Source organism: Rattus norvegicus, chromosome 1 (genome assembly GCF_021556685.1).
Source record: "Rattus norvegicus strain SHRSP/BbbUtx chromosome 1, alternate assembly SHRSP_T2T, whole genome shotgun sequence".
In the NCBI taxonomy this organism is placed as follows: Eukaryota; Metazoa; Chordata; class Mammalia; order Rodentia; family Muridae; genus Rattus; species Rattus norvegicus.
The window spans coordinates 206,106,218-206,128,478 of record NC_141534.1 but is presented as its reverse complement, the minus strand read 5'-3'; the positions used below and the strand labels follow the sequence as shown (position 1 = coordinate 206,128,478).

The 22,261-nt window shown below is 44.4% G+C and overlaps 1 protein-coding gene across 1 annotated transcript in view; it reads left to right on the top strand.

Annotated features, from left to right (window-relative positions):
- The first annotated feature begins 5,591 nt into the window (after window positions 1-5,591).
- The window catches only part of Tcerg1l (transcription elongation regulator 1-like), a 188,044-nt gene continuing 171,374 nt past the window's right edge, over window positions 5,592-22,261 (top strand). Inside the window, exons 1-3 of the mRNA NM_001130077.1 lie at window positions 5,592-5,837; window positions 8,134-8,280; window positions 9,004-9,184. Of these exons, the coding sequence (NP_001123549.1) occupies window positions 5,592-5,837; window positions 8,134-8,280; window positions 9,004-9,184 (574 nt within the window). The remainder of the gene's footprint in view (window positions 5,838-8,133; window positions 8,281-9,003; window positions 9,185-22,261) is intronic.

The window sequence follows — 22,261 nt, the reverse complement described above, 5'->3', positions numbered from 1 at the left end:
CCAGGGTTGCTGAAGAACTAAGTGGGCATATGGCACAGTGTGGATACCAAGACAGGGGCACTTCCCCTCCTTGAGCAAAGGATGAGCCACCATAGAAGTTAAGAGAAAAAAACAAACACAGAGTGGAGCCGGAATAGAAGTCCTTTCTCGAAACCTAGCCATTAGGAGCCTCAAGTTCCTTCTCAAATCAACCTCAGTTCCAGCCAGTGTGGATCCTTCACACAGGGTCCCAGTTCATATCTGTTAGGATAACTGAAGAACTTTCAGTTTGTGTGTTTAATCCAACTTCTTGTTACCTGTGACACAAAAGGTAAAGACGTTAAGAGAGAAGGGCAGAGATTACAGAGTCCCCATTCTGGATCCAAGGCAGGAATCTGTGCAGTACAAAGGAGTAGTTAGGGTGACTCCAGACACAAAGATCATCTGAGATATAATGGCCCATAAACCACTTGATCTGTCCCAGTACATAAACAAGAGAATAAATGGAGTTTAGGATATAGATGTTCAACACATCTAGGGGAAAGCTGAGAAGGGCAGAGTGGCCCAGAACTCCCACAGGTTCTATGTTTGGAGCCATTATGCTGGGGGTCTCTCTTTTGAAATTATTTTCCTTAAAATGTAATACATATTTATTTAATTCCTTTTCAATTCTTCTGTAACATCATTTTAATCACAGAATAGTAGTCCATTTACTTGGATATTTTATTGTTTCTATCACTAGTCTTTGATTTCCAATGGTTAATTTTTTTACACTATATGGTGTTCTGTATATTTGAAACTAAAATCTTAACACTGGACCAAGTACAGATCCCCAGGATGTGCTCATTTTCATAGCCTATCTTCATTGACTCTCTAGGGACCATTTCACTGGGCAAGATTATACAATGTTAAGGTAGGTGTGTCCTTTGAGGTACGAGTCAGCCCAGAAGAGCAAGTCTGTAGCCTTCTTTTTAGTCTAAACCTCGTAGCAGAACTTCATTGAGGCTTCCAAAGGGGAGAGATTTCAGGATGACCTCAGTGGTTGAGGATGTGGGGACAGATGTTTTGGGCGGAAGGCCACTGAGCAGAGCAGTGGAGGTGTGTTAAGGCACAAAAGTGGCATAGCTCTTCAATATCGCAAAGAAGGTCTTTTTGAGGCTTTGTCCAGAAATGCACTATTGAGAGAAATGTGCCCCAAATGCCACCAGGACTTGGCTGCCTTCCTGAGTAGGCAGGGACCCTGGAGGCTAGCAGATGCAGGACTGTCTGGCGAGCAGGCTTAGGCAGCCAGAGCAGTCCTAGCAGCAAGAGGTGTCACAGGCAGAGACGCACGGTATTTGGGTCTGTTCTCTTTGCCAGTTTTGGACAGACTTACCAACGGTGTCCAGTTCTCATTGAGATATGTTCTCAGTGTTAGTGAATGCGCTCCTGCAGACTCTGCAGTATTGTGCAAAGCTCACACGCTGCTGTACTGTATGCAAGTAAGATTTGCAATCATGCATAGTAGGATCTGATCTAATGTTCTTTATTAAAAAAGAAATGATATAAAATGCACAATGACAAGATGAAACATACTAGATATACACAGCATACATGTGTGTTTCCACATCATAGGAAGAAAGATGATAGAAGAACGTTGTTGGGCCAGGTACTGAAAGGGGTCTGTAACAAAGTCTAGCTTCCTAAGTTCTATTTCTTGGGCCAACTCTTGTTGGAGGAGAAAACCAACTCTTGTAAGTTGGCCTCTATACACTTCTCTCTGTCTCTGTCTCTGTCTCTGTCTCTGTCTCTGTCTCTGTCTCTCTCTTTCACACACACACATGCTAAAGATATAATTTTTAAAAATCTAAAAATCAGGAAATCTTGTAGAGGGAAGTTCATCAAATGTTAGCATTGTTTTTCCTTGTGTGCATTGACACTGCTTTACCGTATTGTCAAGATATCTTTCTAACACATAGAACAGCAATTACATCCCCCTTTCAAACACACCCTGGCCTGTACAGGTACATCTTGCTTCCCTCTGTGCTTCAGAACATCAGGCTACTTAACCCCCAAACTGCTGCTCTCTCTCCACCATACTGGATCTGTGCATTGGAGGGCATCAGTGACATCCATGACTACTGACAGCTGTCAGTCTCAATTCCAGCTCCATCCAGGACCTTGCTCCTGAACTCTGGCTTGGAGTTTCCAACAGTGACAAAGACAGATTTTCTAGGTGGCCCAGGAACATTCAGAATGGCCTCTGGAGGGAAAAAGCTGGGGAGACCTCTCACATGCTACTCTACACGATTCAGGGACTTGGTGCCACACTGTCAACCCTCCTCCCTCCAGCATCTACCAGCACCCAAAGTGGTGGCTTGCTTCTTTGGCTTTTGTCCAGGACTCTGTTGTGCCACCACAATGAGTTTCTGCAGCAAAGGACCTGATAAAATCCTTGGAGAGGCAGCTTGCGGGTGGGCAGGGAACTGTTGAGGGAAGCCTGGGCCCTGAACCTCCCCCAGCTTTCCCTGACAATATTTTAACTCTGCAGGCCTGCAAGGAAGCATTTGCATTTTCCTCTTTTCTTAAAAAAATCATTCCAATCTTTCTTAGGAAAACAAAATAAAAAAAAACCCCACCTTCTCCAGGTTGTAAAATCTCATTCCATCGACCTCTCCCTAACATCCCCTATCATTTCTTCCTGAAAGAGGATACACAACTCAGAACTCATTAGTATCTGAGAATAATTAGCCCGTTTTCCTCCTTCTGCGGATGGTCTGCTTACACAGTATTCTGTTTTTCTGTTTCATCTTCACTGATGTTATTGTTGGTTTTGTCTAAATATAAAGGACAACTTTTGGCTGTCAGGATGGTTGGACATAAAGCAAACTCCCCATTGACTTTTGTAGGGAGATGGATAGCACACATGCATTTAATGAGGTGCCACTTTCTGTCCCATGCAGGCAGACACCCCTAAAGTGCTGACCAGTAAGCAGACACAGCCACTGCACCCCCACATCTCCTAAGTGGGTAGCTTAAGATCAAAGAGGGCTGGTCTGCTGGTTTCTGACCTTCAGCTAATGCTGCCCGGTTTGATGGTCGTATCCTCCTGTACCACCTTCTTATTTCCCATCTCCTTGACCCTTATACCATTCTCATGACACAGAAGTAATCTTCACAGGAATGATCATGGAGAACCCTCTTAAATAATCAGGAAGCCAGGGTGCCCAAGAGGAGAACTCGCATCCTCCAGGGTATATATAAAGTTGTTCTTGGATTATATGGGGGCTGAGGCAAAGGCTGGGTAGCCGATGAAATGAGAACCTGAAGGAGGATTTAAACTCTCTTGAGCCTCCTCATAGCAATAAACTAGTGGGAGCTGGGTTTTTTCTATGTTAACCAGAATCCAGCACAGAGCATGGTGCAGAAAAGTGGCTCAAAACATTGAGGTGCTTGGATAGTGTTGAGCCTGTGACAGTTGACAGAAAGAGACGAGTGTGGCCATTTTGAGGCTCTTCGAGCCTGCTCTTTCTTTAGAGTCAGGGAGTGTCCAAGGTGTCAAGGCCTTTGAACACCAAACAGCCCTGGCAGGGACTTAGCCTTTAGCCAAGTTAATTAGCAGAAGCATTGTGTGAGAACCGGTGTAGATATTCCCCAGGATGTGAGGTATCCACAGGCTTGGGTTGACTCCCTTCCTTCATTCCAGGAGCTAGAGTTCCTGCAGGCATCCAAGTTTGCTTTGCTCAGTACACACAACCCAGGCAAGGCCACTGGGAGTCTTCTGTACCCCCAGATCACACCAGGACAGGATGGATGAACCCTGTTCTGCTTCTCCACCTAGCAACTGGACAGCATCCCACTTTTGAGCCTAGAGACCAAGTCGGCCATATGACATGACTTGTGTATAGAGGCATACAAGTGCAGCCTCCAGTGGATGACACCAGTGCTCTAATCTGCAAAGCTTTGGGGCTCTACATGGAAAATAATCTTGTCAGTACTCTGGCATCAAAGAAAGGGAGACGCTCACAAATTGTAAGTGGTTTGGGTGGAGAAAAGTAGCGATGTGCCAGCTATGTAAATCAGCATATGCTGAGATCTAAAAGAAATCATGACAGGCCAGGAGGAAGGTAGGAAGGTAGGCAAACCAGGAAAATGAGGAAGCAACCCTAGAAACTGTTTGGAGCCATGTGGGTGCTTCTGTTTCTACCAGGAGGGGCTGCTAAAGGGCTGAAGAGTGGTGAGTATGTGCCCGACCTAGGCGTGTCTTTGGATGTAGCTGGGTGGACTGTACTTTCCCCGGGTCAGACAGTCTTCATAGGCAAACTCCTTCTGCTTGATACCTGAAGTCTGGTCTAGCGCTTTTAAGTAGGGCTTGGTCATAAGGTTGGGTGCCTAGGGTTTCAGGTTCTTTAGCACGTGAAAATCTGCCCTGCTGTCGGCATGAACTGTTCAGGACTGGATTGGGGCTGGAAGCCGCTACCCGTTGATGTCAGAGAATCTGATGGAAGAGACCTGGCACTAGACCAGTCTACCCAGTGTTCTGCGCAAGCTAGGTCAGCACAGGGTCTGGGACCAGCGCCGCCTGGCGGAAACTGCTTGTGATCAGCGCAGAGTCTGGATCCTCGGCAGGCGCCGGCTGAGAGGAAGGAAGCTCCGAATGGAGTGAGTGGAGCAAGAGATTCTTTGACCCAGACTTCTGCGTGCAGCAGCACAGCAGCTTATGGCGAGGCATGAAGGAACTCAGTCCGGTGCCCGGAATGATTAAAGACAAGTTCACCGAGACCAAGCCCTCTGGACGAGGAGGCCACTTGTTTTATCTGTTGCATCAGAGAGGGGAGAGGTTGGGAGTCTGTGGGTTAAAGCAGAGGCAAAGGAGGGCGCTGAAGCCAGCAGATACCCGGAAAGGGCGTTAGACCCAGTACTAAAAATTCGGATTTCATGGCACCGTGAACCTCTAGGGACTTGGGAAAATATTTTGCATATTTATTCAAGAGAGAAATCGACCCATGCCTAGAAGGGTCCAGGGCCCAGCTGGTGTCAACATCTGCAGTCTAGTACTCCCTCTGGGTCTTGGGCCCTAGACTCACTTTAAACCAGGTAGATTATGCCGGCGCCCTCGGCTCCGCGGGTGGCGGGACCTGCTCAGCTCCAGCGCCGCCACCTCGGCTTCAGCTCACCATTGGGATCGCGAGCGGAGTCTGGAGCCCCTAATCCTGCCGTGCGCACCGTCAGCTAGAGCCATTGGCCACCAGTAGCGATAACCGAGTGGGCTAGGGACCAGAGTAGAAGAATCAGTCAGCTGGGTTGGGAGCGCCCCACCGTGCCGCGCTGTGTCCCCGCCTCGGGGGTCCGGGTCTGGGGGCGGGGACTAGGGCCCCGCCAGGCCCGGGGGTGGCGCGGGCAGGAGGAGGGGCTCCAGAGCGGGGCAGGGGCGGAGCGAGCGGCCGCATCGCGAAACCAAGAGAGTTCGCTCCGAAGCCCGCGCCGCCGCCGGCCCGCACCTCGGGCGCCCGCCGCCCCCGCCGCCGCCCGCGCGGGGGTGTAGGATGCTGGCGGGCGCCAGGCTCCAGCGGCGGCGGCGGCAACTACAGCAACCCCAGCAGCCCCGGTGGCGGCAGCCTCTCCCGTGGCCGATGAATGCAGACCCGCCGCCACCGCCCTGGGTTTGGATGGTCCCCGGCACCGCCGGGCTGCTCCGGCTTGGTGCCGGGGTCGCGCCCCCCCCGGTGCTGTTGCCCTCGGCGCAACCTGCCTCCGCCCCGCTGCTCCCGAGGCTGCCCGGCTGGCCAGCCCCGGGCGAGCCTCTGCTGCCCCTGCTGCCGCTGTCCTCTGCGCCAGACCACGCCGCCGTGCACCATTATCCCCTGCTCCACGGACAGGTAACGATTCTGGCCCCGATTCCACCCAGGCTCAGTATTGCGGGTTGCCCCCGTCCTGGGTCTGCCCTGACCCTCAAGTTGGCACGTCTCCCTCCCTGGGTGGTCCTGGGTTCCCTACACCATCAGGACGCAGCCGCGCAGTCATACATTGGCAAGAAAGTTCATGCTTCGACGTCCGGTTTTGCTTTGGCAAATTTTTTTGCGATATTTTCCCTCCTAGCTCTCGTTAGAGCGCGTTAGACCCGGCAGCCCTGGCTGAAGCCAAACAGCCTGGACTGAACTTTCCCCGGCGCCGGGCGCTGTCCAGAACGCGGTTCTGAAGTCCCTGCGGCCGAGCAGAGCGCTGCAGCCAACCGTGGCTGCCATCGCCTCGAAGTTAATACTTTTACAGTCTCCACCAGACTTGAAAGCAAGCTGCAGATCAATAGCTATTTCTGATTCTGATCTGGTCCCCCTACTCCTTCACATGGATTCAGGGTAGTGCTTAAGAGAATTCCAGTCACGGAAAGCATCCTGGAAATCCTGCCATGAAAGCGTCTTCTGGGGGGAATTCCTCTCCTGCCCTCTGAATTCCCTTAAGCCAGATACCACTTTAGAAGAGTTTGACATCAGAGACCGGAACAGCAAAGAAAAGTGACTGCACCTTTGATTGATGGTGATGGGGCAACCTTTCCTAGCTTCGGCCAAATTCATTGTTCACTATCTGTGCAAATGAGTTTGAATCCAGGAATAGCATAGCATATATTTCACTCAGAGACTGGTCTCATTAGCACATTCAAACGAGCATTCTGTCACAGTATACCTTTTCATTAATTTCAGACCGCTGCTACTTAGTGAATTTTTCTAGAAGATGTCATGAAACTCCTACTAAGCTATTCCTTAGACTTAACAATAAGTATGCATGCTGTACTGGGCGTCCTATCTCGATGTGTGATACACATTGCATTCGGCTTTATTGGATAAGCTCTGCTAGCTTTTGCCATGCTTAGGAAGGCTGCCATTTCAGAGTGTTACCACTAGAGGTACATAATGTCAAGAAACCCCCCCACCCTGAAAAATCCCTGCATTTCTCCCCGAAAAAAAAAACCTGAAAAAAAAAAAAACTTAGCATTAGTCTTTTGACTAATGAACGAATATTTTCTGCTTTTCACTATCTAAATAAGGATAGGGAGAATGAGAAAGTGATTTTTACATATAACAAAACCAAAAAAAAATGTGACTTTGAAACAGTAGCCACAGAGTGTTCTCCCAACCTCAGGTTTACTGGGGTGAGGCCTGGGTGGTTTTAGTGGGTGACCCATACTCACTTGTCTGTCCCTTTCTGGGCTGGCTGTCTTATTTTCTGCAGTGAGATCTTCAGCGATGTGGTCCTTACATTTTCTTTGCTGTAGAATCTGTTTGATTAACGCACCTTGGGAAAGTTACAATCTTAATTCCTTAAAAGAGTTTCAAAAATGATAAATGAAATGAAGCAAAGTGATATGCTGAAGGGGATGCCAGAGATAGAGCTCTGTGCACCCCATGACTGGAGGCTGGGAATTCAAAAGAAATGACCCCAGAGACAGCCTTTGCCCTTCCCATGATGGCTTCCTATCAGCTAAAGCCAGAAACTCCTTTCTCTCTCTCTCTCTCTCTCTCTCTCTCTCTCTCTCTCTCTCTCTCTCTCTCTCTCTCTCTGTGTGTGTGTGTGTCTGTCTCTGTCTCTGTCTGTCTCTCTCTCTCTCTCTGTCTGTCTCTCTCTTTCTCTCTCTCTCTTTCTCTCTCTCTCTCTGTTTGTCTGTCTGTCTTCCTTCCTTCCTTCCTTCCTTCCTTCCTTCCTTCCTTCCTTCCTTCCTTCCTTAAGTTAGTCCTTTTACAAACCTTTGTGATTTCTTTACCCCCACCCTCTTTTGTTTTCTTTACTCTCCTATCATCCGCTCCCTCCCCATCAATCCCTTTCCAGGGTTGCTGACCTTAGTAGGGCTTGCCTCCTGACCTGCTTAGCTCACCTAGGTGTCTGTGTAACCAGGGGCCGAGGAAGTACTTTTGTGTCTCTCATTCTCATATCTTGGAAGTTCCTTCCCAATAATCAAAGAGACTGAAATGATAATTTTATGAAAATCCTGATATCAAATTTTTACAAGTTTCTTTGTAATTTATAAATGGTTATGGTATGTCTTGATTGGAAATGAGATAATTTTTCTCATCAAATTCCTATACTTAAAATCCCTTTATCTCAGAAGTTATTCCTGCAACTTTTGGTAAAAAAAAAGGCTGATGTTTATTTCTCTCTCTCTTTTAATATTTTGCATCCCAGTGGCTGTTTGGTGGTCATTCTCCATCCATAGGACTAGCCCCCTCCTCTGCCGTGGAGTTGGTGCCCCTTTTCCCACATGTCTGCCCTTCTACTCTGTCACCTCCTGTTGGGAAAAGCTGGATAGATAAGAGGATGCCTAATTACAAGGTAAAGGTGCAAGCAATTTAATTGGATAAGTGGATTTTTAATTGATAAGTTGCTGGGTATCACCATGTTAACAGAAAACATTATGCATTTCCTAATTGTAATAGATTGATTATTTGAATACAGAGAGGGCTCATTTCAGGACCAGACTGACCTGTTCAGACATCTGCAGATAGGGGTAATTTTGATATAACTTGAATGAATGGATTGGGTTATGTTGAAAAAAGTACCAATCTCTGAATCAGATTTTTTCAGCCTTAAAATTTATAACCATCGACCAAACCTCAGTCCTAAATTCTGGATGATGCAACTTTTCCATTTTGGGAAGACGTTTTTCTCATGATTCCCACTTTGGATTTTCTTCTTCCTGGTGGTTATGAATTCAAGTTTCCTGAATACCATTTACCTTCTTGCCTCGTGAAATATGGAGTAACACATTGACTCGTTCTACCACACAGAGTGGTGGTCTCATTGTGTGATTCTTCAGTGTGTCACCTGGCTGTTGGGCTGAACTGGCTAGGCTGGCAGTTAAAGATTAGCCCAGTCTCAGTGAGAAGCCTTTCTCTGGCTTCTCACAGCAGCCCTTTCCTGTAAGTTCTAGATCCACACTTTCAGGACATGCCTAGAAGTATAACATCCATCGTTTGACCAGTGAGCAATAGCATACACCCGTATCTTCTACCAAGTGATTTGTTTTAAATGGTTGTTTGCCTTTGTTTTGGACAGATCTTTTTTAATAATTCCTTTGCTCTGGACTCAACATGGATATACCCTGAGGAATCAGGACTCTTCCACAGCCATGAAAAAACTCATTTTCTGGCAAACCGAGTAACTCCATCTCTGTCTAGGCCCGCTCCTGCCTCCAGGCCTCTCCCAACTGTGGTATTAGCAGCTCAGCCAATACCAGGTCAGTGCCTAAGTAACAGTGATAATGTGACTTCTGTGCCTGTCTGTGTTAATCATAAGTCAGCTTGAAAATGAACTGTCGCTTTCATGGCACAATTCTCTTAGCAAATTCTCTTATGACAGATGCATTGCACAGTGTGAATCTTGTTGAAACGTTGAATCCGGTCACCCAGCTATTGCCATTCTTCAGCTCCAGGGTCAGTTTTGAAGATGGGGAGGTAGCTGAGGGGTGTGTGCAGGATAACAGATGATATTGGCTATGCTCTGCTCTCATGACTGGACTGTGTCTTCCGCTACTGGTGAACAAGGACACCAGATGAACAAGCGTCTTTCACAGTGCTGCTGGTTTGGAGTGCCGCATGCAAGGATGCTTGTGGGGCTGCAGGGGGACAGGTCCACGCATAGATTCTGTGCGTTTTGCATTGTCCACATGGGTGTCAGGGGTGACATATTCTGGAACACTCTACTTGGAAGATGAGCTTTGTTCTATCTTTGGAACCAAATGACCCGATAGAACATTGTCCTGTAACACCACCAGCCCCGAAATAATCCCCCGGTGAAATATTGCATAGTAAACCTGTATTGTAACAGGAGAATAAAATCATCTTATGAATTTTTAAATTGATTTTTTTAAATCACCTTAACATATGATCATATTACAAAAGCAAACGTTGCCGGTGCCAAACTTGTCTTGCAGCCCCTTCCATTATGGAATATTTTATGACTGCAGAATTACATTATCTTCCTGTAATTTCCTACCTACCAAGCTTATCTCAATATGTGTCTCTAAAATTTAGTAATAAGAAGCTGGTCCTGTGGATACCAGCACCAGGGTGGGGGATGCATTTACTTCCTTCTCTGTTTGGCTGCATATTTATTCCAATTTGCGAGGACTCTAGTTTAGCAATAACTCAGGAAGAACAAGGCAGCAGGTCCCGCAGGCTTTTGTGATTCTCCGACTGAAAAGTGCCTTCAGTCCTTGTCGTTATTCATTGCTGATTGATTGGGATCTGACCGAACGACAGGTGTATGCGTGTTTGTAATGTCTCATAGCATGACATTCATGTTTTCTTTTTGCATTAATAGTCGTGAAAGATAACTTGATGACACGTGCCGTATTATATGAGCGTGCCGTGACTTTCAATGACTCTTGGAAGAATGATACTTCCCAATGTATGGGTAATGTCTCCCAGTCTATCTCTGGAGTCCCTCCTTTTCACTCATAGCAGGAGACCATGCAGACATTACTTGGAATGCCTCAGTCTTCCCAGGGAGCACTGGGGAACCGAGAACTTCTCAGGTTGCTTACTTACTGTGATGTGGCACGTATCTTACACTCTATTCAGTCAGCATCAATTCATTTCACTGTCTGATTTGGGGATTAAAGGATGACAAAATACTTATTACAAGCATAATGTTATAGTAATCTTTCATTCCAACCTTTCCCACCATTAGTCAAATCCTTGCTTTTAATCTTCCCAGGGTTTTCTCTTTTGTTTTCTGAACCCAACATTTGAGGCTTGACTTACCTTGAGGAAAATGTGGACCTGTCTCCCAAAGTGACTAACCATCGGATACATCTCCTTGAGATGGGAGTTTCTAGATTGCATCACTAAGGTTGACTTTTTGATAAGTTTCAGGATTCTCAGAAATTATTCACCTTTGAAAAGAACAAATTGAATAATGCCTGATGAACATATATGTAAGAATTTATTTATGTGTTATTGACTGCCTAACAAAGTACTAGGGAGGGAGCAAGAAAAGGTGGAAGATAGAGTTAATTCCCAAGTCAGTGAAAATTTAAAATATATCACTTCAATTTTACCATGAAAGCTAAAAACTATACCTTTAATAAAGCATATATATGTAAATTATGAGATAGATTGATATTAAAACAATTATATTTTATATCATATAATTGGATAATTTTGCATATTATATTTAATTAAAATTGCAATTTATATTATACAGATATGCATGATTATGACCATGTACATTTTTATACAAGTACATAATATATCATTATAAATATAGTACATGATTGACATATTGTATTGGCCAACTTTGTTGTACATGTTTTCTATTCAGAATTCAGTGGCCTTAGAATCAGATATATTTTATTGATTTCTTTCAAATTAGTCAAAGAGGCATAATTAGAATTTCCAGAGAACGGGAGAAGTGAGTCTTAAGCTCTTATTTTAAGCAGTGCCACTGAAGTAAGACTTTACTTTTCTTGGCTGGTTAGTGGTTTTCATGTAGTATTGCTCTCTAAGTGCTGTTCATTCATGCATTGACGTTTGAGGGACAAAGGAAGGCGGCAAGCCAGGGACTCAAGTGGCGCATGCCGTGCAAGCAGTTTGAGTAACTGTGCTATTGGCTGCCTTCCTTAGAGGTCACCGTGGATGGAGCACTGGGTAAGGAAAGCTGAGGCTTAGACTAATGTCACGTCTCTCTCATTTATGCTGGTTAAGAGTTAACTGTAATTTCAGAGGTTCAGTTCATATGAGCTCAACGCGACTGAGCTTGGAAAACTGTCTGAAGTTTGACTTACTACAAAGGATTTCACTTGTTAGATAAAGTGTGCTCGTGTGTGATTGCTGTTCTACGCAGAGCTAGAAGCAGCCTCCACTGCCTAAAATGTGAGGAGTTATGATTGATGTTGGTCTCTTTTTCTTCACTCACCAGGCAAATCATAAGAGGGGCTGGGCTATGTAGTCTATTGGGGGAATGGAAAACAATAGATCATAATCATGTGACGTAGTTTGAAAAGATGGGGCACCTAGAGGGAAGCCCGTGGTGCTATCTGAGAGCAGCAAAGTAGATTTCTAAGCCAAGCAGTAGATACGACATGGTGCAAGTAACTCCAGGCAATTAGGTGATGCTGGGTTTGTAGGAGTCAATGGGGAGCCTAGACAGGAAAGCAGTTACTAGGTTATGGCCCTCTGTATCCAAAAACATCCCTGAGAGCTTAGGCTTTATGAATGTCATGAGATTTTGCACTGTCTTTCCGTACCTCCTCTAGGAAAGCGGGGATCCATCCCAGGAAGCTGAGGAGGCCTGGCTGGCTCGTCTCACTGGCCAGTAGACCCAGGATGCAAAAGCACAGAGTCACAGCTGTAGAAAGCAAGGCTGTGGGGGTTGGGGATTTAGCTCAGTGGTAGAGCGCTTGCCTAGCAAGTGCAAGGCCCTGGGTTCCGTCCCCAGCTCTGAAAAAAGGAGAGAGAAAAAAAAGCAAGGCTGTGATAATAATTAAGTGGAAATTATCCCTAATGATGGTGTTAATGGGCCGAAGTGAGAAGTAATCCAAGCCTCCTTCATTCCCAGCCCTCAGCAGCTGATTCAGGGTAGGAAGTAGGCAGGCCAGAAAGTGTCAGGGGTCAGGACAGTCCCCCTGATCAGGTTACGGGAGGCACCCGCTTCATCTCTCCATCCTCCTCTTCCTCCATGGAGCAGGTGATTCCCTGGAATGTGGCAGCATGTCAGGACACTATTCAGAAATAAATTAGCCCAGGCTGAAAGCATCAGGCAGTGGGAAAAGATCATTAACTCACTCGCTGTCCAGTAGAGACACAAGATGAACAGTGTCCTGAGGGAAACTGGAGATTCATGTGAGAGCCATCTCTATAGCAATAGCCACTAGCCTGAGATCAGAAAGTCTGAGTCCACAGGAGTGCAAACCACTCAAACTAGTTGTGCCATCCCAACTAGTGGGAGAGGCAGATGGAGGAGAAGGCAAAAGTCCAGGTGTACAGCATATAAAACTTTCTGCTCAGAGTTCTAAAGATGCAGAAGAAAGGCTTACACAGGACTTGGTCACCTTTTTGGGTAGGGCAAATTTTAGTATAATTCAACATGCATAAATAAATAAGTAACCACAGAAGATCAGCAAGGGTTGTAATAAAAAATGACTGGCTGCAGTGGAAGACCATCGGAAGAAATGAGAAAGAGGCAGGGCAATTCTGAAAGATCGTGATTAAAACCACCAAGGAGAACTGAGGACAGTCTGCAGACATGCCCAGTGTGCCACAGTGACTCTGTAAAGCATCCCCTGTCCAGAGAAGGCGGTGGGCACGGACGTGAAAGGCTGAAGCACAGATCCTGATGCCCTGGCCTTCCATAAACAGAGGGAAGGTACGGTGTTAAATGGGCTGAGGAAGGGCATCTCTGCTCCCCAAAGCCTGGCATAGTCATCACTTTTCTCATTGCTGTGACCTATACCCAAGAAGAAGTAACTTAGAGGGAGGAAGGGCATGCATTTGGGCTCACATTTTGAGGGGGGTGTGCATTCCATTATGGAGGCAAATGTCTGAGCCTTGGAGGTCGTTCCACACTCAAGCCACAGTGAAAGCACAATATAGGAGAGCTGAGAAAGGGGCATAGCTGTTAGCTCAGTCTATCCCACGCTGCTAGGTCTGCTCTTCATGTTGAGAAACGTTAAGGGCTGTAGGTGAAAATCATTAAGTAATTATGTCTCACCAGAAAGCCCTGTTGGTACCCAAGTAGGGAAGGATTCTCTTTGAGAGCAGGGGGCAGGGGACCAGTCCATAAGAAAGCAGTGCTCCTGCCACAGCTGCTGCCTTCACTCTGCCCACAGCCAGTTTTATTTTTCTGATTTGTTTTTGTTTATGCTTGGGTTGTTGAAAAGCACAATATCTGCCTTTCAAAATAAAGCTTGGTGTATTTTACACTTTATATATCTCTGTGTGATTTCGGCACTTTGATTTCTATTTTCTTGTTGTTCCCTGCTTTGCAATTTCTAGACTGGTGGCATTTATGTTTTGTTGACTTCTGAGTGTAAGGTGACTAGGAGTATGTCACATAGATTCCATTTTTTCCCCAGCAATTACAAAATGAGATTTTAAATAAATCTGACTTGAGTTTATGTTTTGTTCACTTCAAATTATGAGATCACCACTACGTTAGAAGCCTTCTGTGAAACATGAGACATTTGGAAACATTCATCTTGTATAGTCTTACTATTTTCTTCTAACTTCTACTAAGAAGTAAATCTGTAAGAAGAACTCAGAACGAGGAAGTCCGGCTTCAGAATATTTGCAAACGTCAGCATTTGTGGTTAATAATAGTGGATAGATATGAATGCTTGTAGTTTGGTCACTGGAGCGAGCAAAAAGCTCTAAGCTATATTAAAATGCAAAAGCTCAAACTTTGCTGTCAGAACCCCCCAGATACACAACTAAACGCAAGATTTCCTAAGACTGCTGCTGAACCAAGACCCCACCCCCTAGGTAGCACAGGAAAGGTGCATGCTGTGCCCCCCCCCCGTTGTGGTATAGGAATATAAATGGCCATGTGTGGGAGCACAAATGCTAAAAGAGATGGCCAGGTACCTCAGAACTCAAAGACCCGTGGAAAAGTCATTGTTAAGGGAATGTGAACCCTATGCAGGCAAACATGACAACAGGGGCCATGTCCAGGTCAGCTCCTGAATATACTGACCCTCCCTCCCATGCTGACAGTTTGACACAAGAAGGTCTGCCATGCTCCCCAGAAGGACCATGCATGGCATTTTATACTGTCCTACTTATAAGGGCTAGCATTTGTTAAGAGCATTACAAGACTTGCAAATCAAGCAAAAAATTCATCTGTCAAGAAATAATCAGGAGAACCAGAGACCTGCAGACTGGCATTCTCAGTACAAACTGGTTAGCATCTTAACTGCCTGATTTGGGGAACAGGTGTAGGGTTTCATCAGAGATATGGAAATAAAATCATGGAAAAATGAAGAAGACTGTAACATCTGAGATGGGAAGAGGACTTTGATGGGCTCACGACCAGATGCGATGAAGCCAAGGAAGGAGTTTAAGGATGGGATGATCGAAATCCTGGAACTTGCATTTCTGAGAACGCAAGTGGTAAAATGGAGCCCGCATCCTCAGAGCTGAGAGATAGCATCAGATGGTTAACATATGTGTGATTGAAGTCCTAGAAGAACACATGGCACGACAAGCATTTGGAGAGATAATGATCAAAGGTGATACGAAAATAAATTCTGTTGTCAAACTGTAAATTCAAGAATCTCAGCCAACCCCACTGGAAAAGAGCAAAGTGAAAAAGAGACAGAAACTGACTGAGCACTCAGTAAGTCAGAGTCGAACTTGTAAGGAAAAGACTCGAAGCAGGCCTGGAAGATAGAGAAAAGACACATTACACAGACAAAAACGAAGATAGAAATCTCACCAGTTTCATTGCCCCGAGGAAGCGATATGTTTGAAGGGCTTCATATTGTTAAAGATCTCTCCATCTACAACTTAGACCAATGAAAAACAAGCAGAACCTGAGGTGAGGTGCCATCCCAAATAAACTAGAATGGAAAAGAAGTCATTGTCCTGATATCATCAGCTCGAGAAATTATAAAGAAATTTCTTAGGAACAAATAATGTAGCATCAGAGAGACATTTACCTCTCCTAGACAAGAGAGTAAGTGATGGAGATGATAAAGATTGTGTTGTTCTCTCACAACTGCTCCGACAATAGCTGGTGGTGTCAAAGAGCCATGAATAGAGGCAGAGCATGTCTGTACAGTCTTACAATAGTTGCAAAATGCAAGATGCATGCTGGCTTCCACGAGGGTCTCAGAAGAGGACCCAGAAGTGTGAAATCAGAATGCTTTCGCACCATCTACTTATGACACACAGTGATATCTGAGAGTAAGTTCTGTAGACTTAAAGATAGACCTGGTACCTTTATGTATGACAAAATAATTGTACACATAATCAATTCAAAATAAATAGTTAACCCAGCCACCCGGGGATACATGGTGAGACTCTTGCTTAAAAAGTCAACAGACATACATACAGACAGACCACAACAACCAATACAAAACCAATAAATCAAAAGCCGAGTGTGGTGATGCACACTTTTAGTCCCAGCGTTGGGATACATAGGCAGGTAGGTCAGGTCACTCTGGTCTGTATAGTAAATTCTAGACTACCCAAGTCTACACAGTGAGATGATGTCTCAAAAACTAAAACCAACATTCTCTGGGGACCCAAAGACCACTCTGGCTAGGGAAGCAGGTAAGCTAACTACAGATTTTCACCTCTCTCCTGTCATCCAAATCCAATCCCCCAGTCTCAGCTCCAGCTCTGCAACAGACCACCTGCTCCAGATTCCCCCTCTCTCTGTTCCCGTCTCCAACAGGACACACAGATCTTCTCCTCCAATCTTGTATTCCCATCCTGTTCTCACAGCCCCCTCCAACAAGCATCCTCTGGTAACCCACCAGCCATACCTGCCAGAGAAACAAGTAAATGGATGGAACTAGGAAAAGCATTCATCCTGAGTGAAGTAACCCAGACCCAGAAAGACAATTACCGTCAGTGGCTTGCTCAGCCATCATCAGAGAAGCATCCTTCTGCCACAGATGGGAACAGGTACAAAGCCCCACAGCTGGGCAATATGCAGAAGAGTGAGAGACTTTGGGACACTTGGCCCTGAAGATATCTCTCCACCAAATCCCTCTCCCCAGGGCTAAGGAGTCCCTGTGGAAAAGGACACAGAAAGTGTGCAAAGCCAGAGGGAATGAAGGACACCAAGGACACAAGGTCTTCTAAAGCAACACAATCAAAGCTCATGTGGGCTCACAGAGACTGAGGCAGCACGCACAGGGCCTACTCGGGTCTGTGCCAGAAGTGGTCCTGGAGCAGAAAGGAGAAGTGGACAAATGTCCCATCCTTAACCCAGAATCTATCTCAAATTGATGATGAAGATTTAATTTTCTCCAAAGGAGTCTCCTGGGGAAACAAACTTCTCATAAGGGTGGGTTGCATGCCTAGCAGTAGATGACCAACAGGAAATAAACTCAACCACACCTTTGGAGGTCCCTTGCCTTACAATGTTGTGTTAGGACTTTAAAATTATCTATCTATCTATCTATCTATCTATCTATCTATCTATCTATCTATCTATTCCCCCACCCCTCTCTCTGTTACCCTATAGTCTTTTGCATATAAATTATGGCTTCTAGTTTTGCATTTTTGTGGGATTCCTGAGTGCGTGAACAAATGGGCTTCTAATTCTATATGTTTTTTGTGCCTTTTCTTGGGTTCTTTTCCTTCTGTTTGTATATCCTATTCCAATGTGTTAGATTTTGTTTTGTCTTATGTAATTATATTATTTACTATATTCTTTTCCTTTAGAGGCCTGCCTGTTTCCTAATAAGAGACAGAAGGGTAGATCTGGATGGGAGGAGAGGTAGGAGGAACTGAAAGAGTAATCAGGATATATTCTATGAGAAAAGAGTCTATTTTCAAGAAAAGGAAAAGAAGGAAAAAATTCATATGAGCAAATGAAAATACACCAAGAGAGTTTGCTGAAACTATCTTAGCCCCCACAACAAAACAAATATGAAAAAAATCTATGTAACTATTCAACACAAAATCAGGTATTAAAAAGAACAAGAAAGATCGTAACATAGGAAAACAAGATAGACACACTCGATAGATGCTCTGCGCTTGCACACGAACACACGCTGTCCCCCTTGCCAGAGTGGAGCGCAGATTCCTGTCAGTTTTCCAAAGCTGAAACTGTGCCACCTTCTTGCTGCCTTACATAATATGTAAAACAAACTATAAAGTGGATATTGAAATGTGAAGCTTAACTCCCTGTTGACAGGCAGAGGTTTTCAGACTCTTAGCACGATATGCGATGTCTATTCAGAAACTTGCTTTTAATACAATGCCACGAACGAGGTAAAAGTTGAAGGGGGTGATACCTGCCTCAGAGTGAGTCCCGAGGACTGGGAGGAGGGGGATAACTAATAGGCAGAAAAGAATTCAGAGATGGAAAGGAGCTCGCATAATTAGAAATGCACGGAAAGTATGTCTGGAAGGACAGAACAGTTCCAACCAGGAGTGTCCACACAGGACGAACATGGACAGAACAGAAGTCAGTGTGGCAGGTTTCAGGTGCAGCTGGAGGCTTCAGCAGCACCGCCTGCAACCGTAAGAAGGTGACATGTTTTCACCTTTGGAAAACCCACAGGAGACTGCCCTCCACTCCGGCCAGAGCGACAGTTACAGACGTCCTAGGACAGAAGCCATGCGTTTATGCACAAGTGTAGGGCATCTCTCATTCCCACATTCTAGGCTGCAAAACAACCCTACAGATACTGAGTGGCTAAAATCTATATGAGTTATCTTCTGGCAAAAATAGCATTAATTTAGAAACCAGTAATGGAGGAGAAAAAAAAATCTGAAAAATGTCTAAATACCCGAAAATAGAATAATACTCAAGTAACAATAGGTCACAGAGGTAGAGGGAGTCAGAAAATATTTTGATTCAAATGAAAATGAAAATCATTATAAGAAATCTTGTGGGGCACAGCCAAAGCAGGACACAGACAGAAATTTATAACATGAAAATGTCTCTATCGGAAAGGAAAATTTAAATCAATGCTTACCCTTAAGCAACTAGAAAAGAGAGAGCTTTCTTACCAAAACAAGCCCAAAGAACTGAAAACAAAACAAAACAAAACAAAAAAAGACATAATGACTTGGTTTTGTTTTCTGTTGCTATGATAAAAATGCTCCAACTTGGGGGAGAAAGAGCTCACAATTGCTGGTTATAGTTATTCATAGCAGGGAAGGCAGGGTATCAGAAGCATAAGAGCACCAGTCACATCACATCCATAGCTAAGAGCAAAGAATAATGAATTCATGCATGTATGCTAGGGTTCAACTCACTTTCTCTGACTTAATCAAGTTTAGGATCCACAGCCTAGGGAATGGCACCACCCACTGTGGGTGGGTCTTCATAACTCAATTATCATAACCATGACAACCCCCAGAGGCATTGCCCACATCCCAACTTGATCTAAGTCCTAAGAGTCCTAGGTGATTTTAGATGGTGTGAAGTTGACGATTAAAATTAACACAGAATATAAAAAGAGTAATATATCCAATGCCACAGATGGATGTCACTAGATTACAAAAGAGAGCACACAGGTAAAGTAAATAGAGAGAGAGAGAGAGAGAGAGAGAGAGAGAGAGAGAGAGAGAGAGGTGCAGTAAGAGAGAGACCTCTCTGCCTCAATCAGGGGGTGCAAAGGCTTAGGCATGGAACACGTATTATGGACAACGCTTTCTGCCAGAAGAAATTTACTGAGCTGACATCATCACTTCACCAAATAGTTCAATGAGACAGAATAGTGAGCAGTGTCATATCAGGCAAACATGTAATTTCCTTTACATTTTAAGTGACTTTCTATAATTTGGCAATAGGGGTATGCAGTTATGATGGCTGATTAAATTCAAACTTCCAACTCAAAGATTTAATGTGTGAAAATAAAAGCTACAATACTTAAAAAAAAAGGAAAGAAAATGGATGAGAGCAAAGCTGAAGTTTCAGAAAGATCAGTACAGTTGGTCCTCTTCTGGGTGGAGCGTAGGTAAAAAGGAAGCCAGTGACGATGAGCAATGTCAAGAACAAAACCAGCCATGACTCTAGGCTTTATACACAATGCAGAGAAAATGTGAGTCACTACCCTGTGGAGTGTACTCAAAGCTTTAATAAAACAGACGAACTCTTTGTACAGAACAAGCTCAGTGAAAGAGGCCACAGAATGGGACTAGAACTGAGTGCATATGAGCAGCAGATACATTGAGAAGCCTTCCGGTGTCGGGTAATGTTTTTCCCAACAGGAAAAATCTCCAAGATCAGAGAAGTTCTCTGGTGAGCTCCATCAGCTGTTTCCAGGAGAAGTACTAGGTACATTTACACAACCTTGTTCAGACAAGAGGATAGAAAAAAATGTCCCCCAACTTCTTTCCTTAGATTAGCCTTCTTCTCTTACAAAAGCCACATGGATATTACAGGAAGGCTCCTGAGAAGCTTCACTAGCACAGATTTTAAAATGTCCAAGGGGAGGTACTATGTCCAGCAGTGTACAGGGTAGGCAATGCCTTGTGACTAAGTTGTAGCTTTCTGGGAATGAAATGCTAATTTAACATTAGGAGAGCAGGAAATGTTATTTACCAAAAATGAAAGAAGAAAAGTAGTAAGACATTTCGGTAGATTTAGAAAATGTGTCAAGTGGGCATGAGCATGTGTGTGTGTGTGTGTGTGTGTGTGTGTGTGTGTGTGTGTGTGTGTGTGTGTGTCTGTAATCTGAGCACCGAGGCTGAAGCAGAAGAATCTCAAGTTTGGGGTACAAAGTTAGACAGTATCTGAATATAAAACAAAAACAGTAAAAGTCATTTTCCAACTCAACATCCATTCAGATTAACAAAGAAAAAGTAAAGCATGTGCAAGCAATGAGAGATTAAAGAATACCTCTTTGAATGAACAAAAGATACTCCGAGAAAGCCACAGGTGATGCTACATTCAACAGCTATAATGGCGGTTTCCTCCAGGTGAAGAGCTAGGCAGGGACTTGGGCTTGCGTCACTTCCATGAGAAACTGTTCTAGAAGCTACAGGTGGTGCATGCAGACAGATAAAGAGGAAGGAACTGAGGAAGAGGGATACAGACTGTGTTCAAAGCCATCTCTACTTGAATGCAGACAGGGCATTGCCAGTGTAGACCACCTCAGGAAATCAGCCAAAAGCTCCCAGTACAGGGTTTCCCATGGTTTCAGGGCAACACATCAATGTACAAATTCAACTGAGTCCCTGTGTTTTCCATGAACAGCTGGAAAAGAAGCTAAAACACACCTCAGATAATTAATATACAGCCTGGGAGTTAATGGCAAGCATTAAAGAAATGCTTAGCAACCTTGAAGACTTCAGGGGGCAAATGAATGAATGAATTCGGAAGTACAGAAATAAACCTGAAACGCACGTGGAGTAATGACGAGCCTTTCATTCTTGGAGATGGATGGAAATGTGAAACGGAAAGTCTCAGTGTAGACTGGTTTCCAGATACAGGCACGGGGGTTAGAAGACGTAAAACAATTTATGAAAAAGCCCATAACAAAAGAGAGGCAGATATTCATAGTGTAAACGATCATAAATAAATTAGATTGATTAAAAATGTTTCCCTCAACCCTGTGGACATGAAAAGATAAAGAGAAACATTTACTTTCTGTCACTTGTTGAACTCTCTAGCTTCCAGACTTCTCTAATTGGGTACGTGCTTGGTAACCACATGTTGGTTCTTTCCCTTGCCTGTGAGTCTCTTCTATACCTGAAATATGTGCTACTTTCTATGATGTGTGTTTTGGAACACAGGAAATGCTGAAATTATATCTATTATGAAAGTGGTTGCCAATACTAGCAATTTTGCAAAATAAAAAGTAGAAACTTTAATTATGTGGATAAATCCCAATTATCTAGATAGTTGTAAAAATCTGAAATACAGAAGGTATCAATTTCAGTGATGCTGGCATCTGCTGGGATCAAGAGGAGCATGTTTCACAGTCATGGAGCTGTGTAATGTCAAGTCAGGCATTGACCATGGCATCAAGCCCATTGGCTTATTGAAAAAAAAAAAAGCATACTCACATCAGTAAACTACACGAAGATGCATTGTGGGATATGCCTAGAGGCAACAGCCATCTGTAATAATCTGAAATCTGGAACAAGATGTGGTTCCAGATATACAACACTGAGCTTCGTTTTCAGCAGTGGTCAAAGCTCCCAGACCTTCAGAGTCATTGACCACTTTTTCTTCCAGAAGCTCTAGCCAAGAAACGTAACAACATGGAAGACCACTTAGGGATGCCAGAAATCTCAACAAGGTCAACATTAAAACTCTCAGGGGGCTGGGGATTTAGCTCAGTGGTAGAGCGCTTGCCTAGGAAGCGCAAGGCCCTGGGTTCGGTCCCCAGCTCCGGAAAAAAGAACCAAAAAAAAAAAAAAACTCCCAGAATTAATTAAAAAGACAGCTCAACAAAATTGATTAGTGAGAGATATATTTCCTTTATCTCAACAGCTTGGTAGACATGGCCATGTCAGACATGGGACCACGTTTGTTTGTAATGGCCTTAGAGAGCTAGCGGCATGTACATCTTGACAGAGTTGCAGGAAGTTTAATGTCTGCTGTTCAGAGGCATTTTCTTACCATGTATTCTGTGAACAAATAACCCTGATGCCAGTATCTGGATGAAAATAAAGAATCC